Genomic DNA, 11,819 nt, shown 5'->3' with positions numbered 1-11,819 from the left:
CATAATAAAAGTAGGATAAAGGACATCGTTTTCTTGCATATTATAATATATTATGTAGATAGTTATTTGAAACCTTTATGTTAAAAATGGCACTCTTAATTGTAATTCAGTGTTATGTAATTTTAAATTAAAAACTACCTATATATTTTTACAAATAGGAACTGCATAAAATTATGTACTACATAAAATGTTACTTAGGTATTACTACTGATTTAATTGTTTTCAGATTATTTATTAAATTACATGTTCGTAGGTTTATAAAAGTCTTTATATTATTTAACAAATGCCTTTTTATAAACTGAACTTTTTTATAAATATCACCATGGCCTAGTAGATAAATGGAATATAATTTGTTATTTGTGTTTGCTTTTTAAATACAAATAAACAACTATTAATTTCTTGATAAACTTGATAATATGAAAGTAAAACATAATTAAATAATTAAAACAAAAATACTATCCTATTGATATTATGTAGCCCAAGTCAGATTTAAAATTATGTTTTACATATTATATTAAAATAATCTAAGAGGAAATTTATATTCTATTTGGTTAGTTTTTTTCTATAAACTGTTTTTTTATCTAATTTATTTATATAGTTCAAGATTTCAAATAAATAAACGGGTTCTTATTATTTTGGAAATTTATAAAATTTAGAATGTAGAATGTAGATTTTTTAGTATATACATTTAATTCATAAGTTATAATCCATGATAAAGTAAATTTCTTTATCATGTTATATAATCATCATATTAAAATTGTCAGTACATAATCACATTTTTGTTTCATTGTATATTTCCGTATCTAAAAACAAATAACATATTATTTAACATAATATTAAGTTTTGATTGTAACAAATATTAAAAATGAAAAATGTATGATATTGATATGTTGTAAATTAAATATTGTTCTTTTACATAAAGCTTTTTTTATATTTAAAGTGAGCAATGGATACATTATTTAGATTTGTTAATAAATAATTCATACATGTTATTATACCTATTATCAATATTATTTATTCTAAACCTGAAACTTAGAAATATTGACCACAGATTTTAGCTTTAAATACACCATTAAGGGCCAGTTGTACCGTCTATACGGTTAAACTTCGATTAAGCTTAATCAGCTGATAACAGATATTTAATCGGGCAAATTCTGCCGATTTGGTTAACTTTAATCAAAGATGGTACAACTGGCCTTAAAAAGTGCTTCTAAAACTTGAAAAATTACTTGATTAGCTAAAAATTTAAAATGTTTCATTTTTAAGTTAAAATCGTTTAAATTATTTGTGGTAAATAAAATATTGGTCTAGTATATTGCAAAAGGTTTTGTAAATGTTGGTCCTCACAATACTGTGTGAGTGTGCTTAATTTTTCGTAAAAAAATACTAATTCTGGTAATCTCCCCGAGATGGGCGTATTGTTTTAACTTTCCCCGGGTGTTAAAAAGCTAAGGCCCTGCTAATGGCCTAATAACCGATGTTATTAAGATCATTGAGTATAATATAGTAAATATTACAATATAATATACTCAATCCTATAAGATCAATAAAAAAAAAAAAAATAATAATAATAATAAATATAATCATGACACGTCAGTCACTCGTTAGTCAATGTTCGACTGTAACATAAATACATAATAATAACTCAAAAAATGGTATTAATAAAAATTACAATATAAAATACAAAATATAAATAAAATACAATTTATTATCACAGTAATTATCCATTCCCATATTGTGTCTTAACATTCTAAACCATTACACAAGAATATAAGATTAAACTTGAGCAACGAAAAAGAAATAAATAAGCACACAAATAAAATATAAAGCTCATATAATTTAAATTTAGAAGTCAATCAAATAGAGAATTATAATTATTATAATATAATATTATATTTGGTTTGATTAGAAAGATGTACAGGTTAGTTGTTAATTGTTATAATACATTTTTACATGTGATTATATTTTTCAAACTTATATAATATATAATATATTTTATATTTATTACATTAACATTTACCTATACCAATATATATTTTTTCGGTGGATTTTTTATCCGTGGGCTTTTTTCCGCAATTCGTTTTTGGCTATAATTAAATGAATTAATATGATACCATATTACGATATTATGTCCATATATTATCTAGTATTATTGGCTGACGGGCTGTTTTCGCTCATAATCATTAATCAATATTAATAACCATATATTCATATACAATGATATTATATCATAGAATTCAAATTTAACACAACCAATGACAACCATGACATTGACAAACTCGACACCTACTGTACTATAATACAGAAGAGCGTATAACCACTTGCCCCTATTTTTTTTTGCCAATATAAATACTCAAATACTGATGACTGATCCTCATCAGTCATCGACCATTACTTAACACCATAACTTCAAACCTATCTGTACAAAGTACAAGTTACTAATTAGTACAGCATATAATATCAATACGAGTGTGACTATATGTGAGCATTTTAAGAAAAATAGGACTTAACTTTTAACTCAATTCAGTTAATATGTTCTTAAACAATAGTAACTTACCTTAGTTACTCAAATTTGTTTATATTTTTTATTGGTATTTTTTATGATTACTCCCCTTAAATTAGTTTATAAAAATGGTCAACTTACCCAAGCACTGGCTTATAAATGCCATAGATGGAAAGTACATATTTATTTTTTTTAGATGATCTGGAGAAGATTAATTGAACATTGACGCATTGTTATTTTACTTTTCTCGGTCGTAAACTCGTAACAATGAACATTATTATTACTATACGTATATCCGTTGCTTGTGCAGGTTTGGTCACCCCTGGTCTAGACAGACCGCACGTGTGAAGTACCTATCCCGCGCTCCGCAGGCCGCATGGGTGATCCCCGACCCGCAGGCGGTAGACCGCAAACGGCAGATGGCAGACGGCAGGCGGCAAACCACAGACACCTCTCACCTATAAATTATGATATATTTTACGGGATCGATTGTAAGAAAAAATGCGATTGCATTTGTTCGTAAACGCGTATAGATTTTTTCAAAGTCGTCAACGGACAAAATTCGGCTCAATGGCGATCGTCGTAATTCGTGAAATTTGAAATTACTGTATCTATAAAATGTACATTATGCGCATTAATTTTGCGCGCCGGTGCCGACAAACGTAACCGGAAGGAGGAACCGTTGCGAATGCGGGTCGCGGGATAACGGACGTTTCTGCGTGATTCTAACGATAACGGGCAGTCACCTTGATAAGCATTTACGATTGTACGATATTTTCTAATTTCTTACACAACATTATTAATTATTTATTATTATTAACGCGTTTATAATTTTATTAATTCATTTTATGACGTATGTGTTACTATTGTTATTAGTTACTACTACTACTACTCAAATTACTACTACTAGAAAGTACTCATCAAGTACCAATTTATATTGGATCTGAAGGATTATTTGCAATGAATTCAACGTCAGATCTACTTACCAAAAACCTAAAACCGTTACCAATTCGCAATCCATTTGGTAGAGTGAAAAAAAAGGGTCTAGACATTGACAGTGTAATAAATGAAATTAAATTTGATCAAAAGTTAATTAGTGTGTTTAACACTTACAACAAGTACATCAATTTTCGGTTTGACTATGTCATCAGAACAAGTATCACTCAGTTACCTGATGAACCCAATCATAATGTTGACCGTGAGTATTATACAAGATCTTTATTTGGTTAAGTTACTTACTTCACTACTTCGGTTAAATAAAAATCTTTTTGAGTTAAAAAAAAAACATTTGAAGTACCTACCTAGGTATATACTATCTACATTAATAATAATATTCACAATTTGCTATACTTTTCTTACACCTTAAGACATATAATTAATACCTTTTCATTCAATACTAAATTAATATATCCTAATATATAATATATCATAATACCTTTCTATATTGTTTACATGTTTATTATAGCTTATGAAAATTATTTGAATAGAACAATAATATAGGTAATAGGTAATAATCATAATAATAATAATAATAATAATTGGATAATACCTAATTAAGTAATAGTATATTATATTAGGTATATATATATACCTACATGTTGAAATTATTAAGTAATAGCAATTGTATACCTACCTATTATTTTATTCATTCTAAATTGTAAGTTCAATTTGAACATCATCTGTATAACCTAACCTATTTATTTTTCTTTCTTATGAACAATCACTAAACATTTAACCAATCAATAGTGAGCTAACGATCCCCTAAACATAATTTAGTAGCACATTTATTGGTCCATTCATTTTTAATAAACCATTTAATCAAAATATTTTTCATGCGACCCGATATTAATATAGAGAATAACAAAAGCAATTATTAATTATACCTACATGTACAGGGTAAGATTGGGATTTTAGACAGACCTGGTAAATTTAATACTTAGCGGCCTGTCGCCTGTATGACAAACACTATAGACAAAAAAATATATTACAGTTCTAGGCATAACAATAGGTCACAATTTTAGTATATTTTACTGATTAAATTATTCAATAATTAAAATATTCAAATATAAGTCCTCTCTACCCTCGTCTCTACCCAAACTACTATTATAATAGGTACAGTAGAAATCAGTTACAACGAGTTTCAAGAGCCACCATATTTTTCTCCTTTTCTTGATATACCTAACGTTAGAACTAACGTTTGTTGTAACCGGTCAGCTATCACAGTAACTGGCTCAGAGGGATGGCCAAATGTTAGCGAGCTGATCAAAACCAATTCAATATTAATTGCTAATGACTCTTCGAGATTTCACCAAAACCTATGTTGTGCCTTAAAATTAAAAATTAAATGTATTTATCACCGAATCACTAAAACGATCAGGTTGACATAACAATTTTATATAAAAGGAAAAAGATAATGACCAGCTCGTTATAACCAGGGGCGTCATTTCACATTTTTTCATGGGATGCAAAACCAATATTGAAAATCTAAAGTAATACCAGTCGCTCGAGTCATCCAATGAATTTTTTTCAACACACTTTTAGTTTAAATGTAGATAATTTTATAGAAATTATAAAAAAACAAATAATAATAATTTTGCTAACATAAATGTTTTTTAGTTTGTTTTAATACAATATATGGATCACCACATCTATATATAAAGCTTCATATAAAAATATCTATAAACCAAATAATATATAATTAATAAGTAATGTATATTTAAATGTTAAAATTATTGTTATAGAACTACAAATGAACTATAGTTGTATTGGTGATCCACAAAATATTGTGACAAATCAAAAAAAAAATACAAAATTATTGTTATTTGTTTTATACTATAATTTTATGAAAATATGATCTCCACAAAAAGTGTGTTAAAAAAAAATCATGGGATGCATTTGCATACCCTTGCATCCCACAAATGACGCCACTGGTTATAACCATAATCCTTGTAAACTTATATTTTAACATACAATCATATGGGCTCGTGCCAGGACCTAGCGTTTTACTTGTCATAATGATATCTACTGTATTTAATATTAAAAAATATAAAAAATGCATCACCTAACTTACTTTTTATCAAATAAATTTCAATACTAGTCCTAAATATAAAATAAATTAATAATATTATTATATTAGTATTTTACCTAATTGAGATCACTGTTTTCTTGTGCACGATAGTAATTATTACATAACATGTACAACAATAACAAACCAGACCGTTTTTGATCAGGCCGTGGCGCGTTTTCTCGCAGGACAGAGTATAGTGAATAGTTATTACTTATTACTCAGTTTCTGTAATACAAAAATAAAATATTTATATATTTTTTTCCCCCGTGAATTTTGAGTTACCGAGAGTACACTGTAAATAACAATGCTAACCATGCTAACATTTTTAAAAACGTGTTTAAACGTCATTGCTTGTCAAAAGGTTAATTATTATTTGTTAGGTAAATTTTAATTGATTTAATATACTTTTTAGATTCCGAATTTGATCCAAGTCAACATATTATACTAGATTGTATTAGTAGTAACAATAGTTTAGATAATGTTACAAAACTCCGAGAAGAATTAAAAACTTTAACAACAGAAGTAAATTTAAAAAGAAAAGAATTGAGTTTAATTTCCATACAGGAGGATGGATTAAAAATAAATATTGAATACTTAGAAGACATTATATCACTTAAGGTAATTATGCCATCATTTTAATCATATTATAAATTATTCGTCTTTATAATATATTCTATAAATCATTGAAATTTAAATTATTTTAGAAAAATTGCATCAGTGAAACTGCCAGCAAAGCCGAAATCAGATGTAATGCAAAAGAAAAATTTCAAAAAGAATACAATAAAATAAACAAAAAATATAAAAAAATTTTAAGTCAGTTGAACAAGTCAAATAAAATGACAAAAACTAATTATGGTAATGGAACTAGTAAAGATAAGGATTACGGGGAGCAAACCAATAATAGGTTATTACGATATGAAGATAAAATTAAAGAAATGGATGATATTATAAAAATTGCCAGTGATAATCCAGAGAAGTATTTACTTATAAATTGTAAATTTGTCTCAATACTAATGAATATTACATTTTAGATTACTACAAGATCAAATAGCTTTACAAACTTCTAATGATCGCTTAAAAACATTTTATGACCAATTAAATAACCAAATAAAAAATAAACAAGAAGTTTCATTATTATTAATACAAAATGAAAAGCGAATTAATCAATTAAAAACTAATTTATCTAATTTGGAGGTAAGTAAAAGAACTTGAATTTGTTGTGAATGTAATTAATAAAAAAAAATTTCAGGTTTTATCAAGCGTAGAAAAAAGTAGAGTACATATATCATCAAATTTAATTGAAAATGATAATCTAAAAAAAGAATTTTTGGATTTGCAAAATATGAGAAATGAAATTTTAAGTTCACGTCCTAGAGGAATGTTCAATCCCAAATATCAAAAGGTTTTTATTTAAATAAGATTTTAAATTAAATATTTATATTTCATTCTTGTACCTATAGCTTTTTTTTTTGCATAAACGCCAGTTTATATGCCTAAGAGTACGTCACACCTGCACGTGTTATCTCCATCTTACAACATAGCAAAAACTATTTTGAGGGGACAACTTCACTCCCTTTGTATTTATAGTAGAATTACCAAAGTTCTACAATGCACAGGGAAGAACTTTATCTGTATCGTAGTGTTTTTGTTATTTGGATGACATAAGTACCAGTGGCGTATTTAGGGGGGTGGCCCCCTAGGCCAGGGCCCATAGTGAAATTGCAGGTTCAATCAAACCATTGCATGTATATTTGCACTGTTTACAGCTTTCACCATGATTAAGTTAGCCGGTTGATTAAAATCGTTTTTGAGGAATCAACAAGGAAATGTTATATTGTCAGTACTTGCTTTGATGACTTATTGACTTTGATGTTAAATTCATAGTAAGATAACATCAAAATATATAAATGACACTGTCATTATTTTTAAAAAAAGAACCAAAAAATTAGTTTTACATAGGAATTATAAAATTAAATTGCGCAATTTATATTTGTACTGTATATATGTAAATGTCATAATTATAACCACCCTAAAAAATGTATAATTATGGCCATGTTGGTCGTGCTATGCTTGTCTAGTAATGACTGATAAATCGGCCCATAGTGAATATAATTTGTATATACGTCACTGATAAGTACATTTAAAGTTAAGTGTACGAAAAAGTAGTTTTTTGTTTTTTTTATTTAGTTATTAAAAATTATTGTTTAGACTAAAGCATTATAAAAAAAATAAAAACAAAACAACACAGATAAAGTTCTTCCCTGTGCATTGTGGAACTTTGGTAATTTTACTATAAATACAAAGGGAGTGAAGTTATCTCTCACAAAACAGTTTTAGGTATGTTGTACATTTGTAAGACAGAGATAACACATGCGAGTGTGACATCCTCCTAAATGATTGTAATTCTGATTATACTTTTGTTTTCAAGGAAAATAATTTATTTAAAGAAGATATTCGAAAATATTTAGAAAACAATGAAGCAATTGATTCCATAGATTATTTAATTGAATTAAAAAATAATATGTGCAATAATGATACAAATTTATTACATTTTATTCATACGGTAATAATAACATAATAATGTGTTATAATATTGCATTTAGGTATTTAAAAAAAAAACTATATATTATGAATGGAATTATTACAGAATTCAAATGAAACAAAAATGTTTTGGAAGTGTCTGTCAACTTTAAATATAGATGAACTAAAGAAATTGTTGGTACATTATTTTATCAAAGTTGTTGATTTAAAAGAATCTGGACGAGAAAATGATGAAATAATATCTAAGCTTGATGTGAGTATATTATATATCAACACATGCCTATTTTTTCTTATGAAATGTAGCAAGTTTTTCTTTTTAATAATTATAAATTTAATAACATACAGGCTATAAATGATAGACTAAGGCATAATTGTGTGTCTTTAACTAATGATTATCAAGAATTTCATTTGTCAACCGAAAAAAAATTCATGATATTAAAAAAAGATTATCAAGCAAAAGTTAATATGTTACTCCAACTATTTCAAGAAGATAATAATGCTATTACTATGTTTAAAATGAGACAAGAAATGGTAGGACTTAAAAAACAAATAATCGAATTGGAGAAGTTACAAACAGGTTCATATTATATCTACATCACCATGTACATTTATTAATTTAATTAAATTGTTGTAGTAAAACATAAGGACACTTCAGTGGTGCCAGAACCTCATAGCTGTTCAAATCTTCTAGAGGCTTCGAAATCAGAATCTGAAACTATGTCATCTGCCAAAGTAATATTCCATAAAAACAAAGTGAAGATACAAAAAAATAAATCCAAATTGATTTAACTACAACGTTTAAATTAAAAAAATATATTTGTATTACAGCTATTATGTATAGGTAGTCTTGAGGTTCAGCTTGTATCTCAATTTCAATTCCTTTTCTGTCAGGGCCTAAAATATGGATTGTAATTATGAGAACTATGAATAATTATTGTATTTTAATTTTATTAGTTCCTCAACATTTTTTAAATATATTTTACAGGATGTCCAATGGTTTTAAACTGTCTTTGAGTGTGACTTAAGAAATAAATATTTATCAATCGGAATTTCTGAAATGTTAGTGATTATTGATCAGTGACCTATTGTTTAAAAAAAATTGAGTAATCCAAATTGCAGTCTTACTTCTTTTAATCCTTTGAGAAGTACCCTTGGAATACGTAAATGCGACTCAGCGAGCGTCTTAGGAATGAAAAAATATTATGAGCTAAGACGCATATGTACGTCCTATTTTAATAGGATTGATAAATGAAAATAAATCGATTGATTGAAATTAAACTTCACAGATGGCAGCACATATTTTATATAAGGTATTTTACGGTAATGAAACATATTATACAAAGAAATTTGCGGTAAAAACGTATATATATGTATGTCCATGCTCCTCAAAGGGTTAAAGGAAAAATTGATTCAAATCGATTTCAACATGTACAAGTATTTCAGTTATTCAGTTTTAGAAATTCAAGAAAACATTTTCCACTCTAGTGTATTCTAGGAATAATTATAATAAAAAAGTTTGTTATTGTCTATCTTTTTGACATGTATTTTTATGTTAAATAACTCATATTCATTTTTCATTTTTTACACTGCTAGAAACCTAGTTTTAATGAGTTATTAAACTATGTATAGTTTTTAGCTCTAAAAATGCTTACAAAGTCATAGATTAAATCAAAAGAGTGGTTCAAAGTTTTTTAAAGTTTACAGAAACCCCTTAATTAACTATAATTGTATGTATTAAACAAAAAAGTCTTGTACCTACATCCAGTCCAAAAAAACATAATCAGTGGTGTATTAGCAGGTATACAGAGTACTCACTTCTCTTTTTTTTTTAGCTTATACTAAAAAATATGAACATTTCATGCATATAATTTTCACTGATTGTTTATTTTCGCATTTTCTATACACGATACAATTTTCAAAATATTTTGATTTGTTTTAAACTGTTAAGGAAAATTTTCAGTATACAATTTTATTAGTATTTTTTTTCTATAAATGTCAAATGTCAATTAAACTTTATTTGTAGGGTAAAAAAGCTTGAAAATTTAATACAAGGCTCCTACTATATCGTTACAATGACATTTGAAAAATATTAAAAATCCTTAGGCACAGTTTTTATTTATAAGCATTTAAAATTCAAATATTGACAAAATACGGAAAAATCACAAAAATCAATAAATTATTTTGAGTTGAGAATTCATAAAAATTTTTATTTTTAAATTTAATATTTGAATATGTAATACAAGATTCCTCATGAGTTTGTCTACCTTTATCAAAAAAAAAAATGTCTACAAGCTAATCAATTAAAATTTTTATGAGTGTTTGAAGTTCATATTTTTACAACATTGGATATTCACTCGATTTCTCATGCAGGATTTTCTTATTTTGATGTTATTCAAAAATGAATAACCGCAGACTCTTGAAGTTTTTATCCTATGTTTATTTTATCAATTCCTATACTTGCTAAAATTTTCAAAATATTTTGACTACTTTGAGCTGCTTATGGACAATTTCAAACTTATGTTTTAGTTTTTTTTCTATGAACATCAATAAAGTTTTATTTGTTGGGCCAAAAAGCATCTAAATTTAATATGAGGCTCCTGATATATCATATTGTTACAATAGCAGTTGAAAATATATAATAATACATACTCACAATTCTATATAAATATAAATTTATAAATTAAATAAATTATAAATTCTTCATATAAATATAATGTAAAATGTTCACACTGAAAATCCGTCACCGGTTAGAATTTTATTTGTAGTGTAAAAAGTGTGAAAATTGAATGCAAGGCTCCTGATATATTGCTACAATACCAGTTGAAAAATATTAAAAATACATAGGCACAATTTTTTTTTTAGAAGCATTTAAATTCGAATGTCGACATAATTCATCAAATTTAAAATGTAATAGTTATTTTGTTGTTAAAAATGTAGAAAATGTTCAACTTATATAAATAAGGATTGAAAATTTAAAACAGGGTTTCACATAAATAGGTAAATATATAAATTATTTTATTCACAATAATACTATCAATTAATATACTTAGTAATATCATAGGCTGACTGACCGTTTTCGCTCAGAATCGTTTTTAATGATAACATATCATTGAATTCAAATTTAACACCATCCATTACAGTGACCCACTTGTAACCTACTGTGCAGGCATGCAGCAGAGCGACATCCACTTACCTACCTTTTTATAGTTAGATTTACAATTAATGTAATAGATAAAGGTGTCAAGTTCCTCATAAGTATTTCATACTTTAGCAGGTTTTGTGTAATATAGCATTATAGCGTACCTAAATTAAAAATGATCATAACTCATTTAAAAACTGAATTATCGTAAAAAACCTATATACAAACACAGATAATGTTCTTATTATCAAGTTTCATAATGGCTAAGTTGATTCACTCTAATTTAAACGTGATCTGCTTAGCGTTAATTTGCTAAGACGTAAGTAAACTTAATACGCGTACCTATATTAAGCTTACCTACGTTTTACGTGTAAAAACGTAAAACTAAGGTACTTAAACTTGTAAGACGGAGACAAGTCTTAGAAGTCTTAAATGCAATCTTTCCGTCAAAATACAGTTACTAATAGTAAAATAAATTACTTTAACAATTGCATATGGATATAATAATATATCTTAAAATATATATATATTATACGTTATACGTTTTTTATTATACGTTTTATAATATA

At 26.4% G+C, this 11,819-nt stretch overlaps 1 protein-coding gene across 2 annotated transcripts; it reads left to right on the top strand.

Moving 5' to 3' along the window:
• Nucleotides 1–2,920: 2,920 nt before the first annotated feature.
• On the top strand, nt 2,921–9,160 carry LOC100161926 (interaptin). 2 transcript variants are annotated; one of them, XM_029492763.1, is made up of 12 exons: nt 2,921–3,269; nt 3,380–3,701; nt 5,983–6,188; nt 6,275–6,546; nt 6,602–6,764; nt 6,820–6,972; nt 7,999–8,133; nt 8,218–8,364; nt 8,457–8,688; nt 8,746–8,843; nt 8,940–9,019; nt 9,097–9,160. In XM_029492763.1, exons 2-12 carry the CDS (start codon nt 3,464–3,466, stop codon nt 9,134–9,136), a joined length of 1,764 nt encoding a protein of 587 aa, XP_029348623.1. In that variant the 5' UTR covers nt 2,921–3,269; nt 3,380–3,463; the 3' UTR covers nt 9,137–9,160. The 2 variants fall into 2 exon arrangements, with proteins under 2 accessions (XP_029348623.1, XP_029348618.1); XM_029492758.1 differs by having other exon boundaries at nt 2,921–3,701.
• The last annotated feature ends 2,659 nt before the right edge of the window (nt 9,161–11,819 follow it).

The sequence above is a fragment of the Acyrthosiphon pisum genome, chromosome X, assembly GCF_005508785.2.
Source record: "Acyrthosiphon pisum isolate AL4f chromosome X, pea_aphid_22Mar2018_4r6ur, whole genome shotgun sequence".
Classification (NCBI taxonomy): domain Eukaryota; kingdom Metazoa; phylum Arthropoda; class Insecta; order Hemiptera; family Aphididae; genus Acyrthosiphon; species Acyrthosiphon pisum.
Note: the sequence above shows the minus strand (reverse complement) of the source record. Positions and strands in the feature narration are given on the sequence as shown.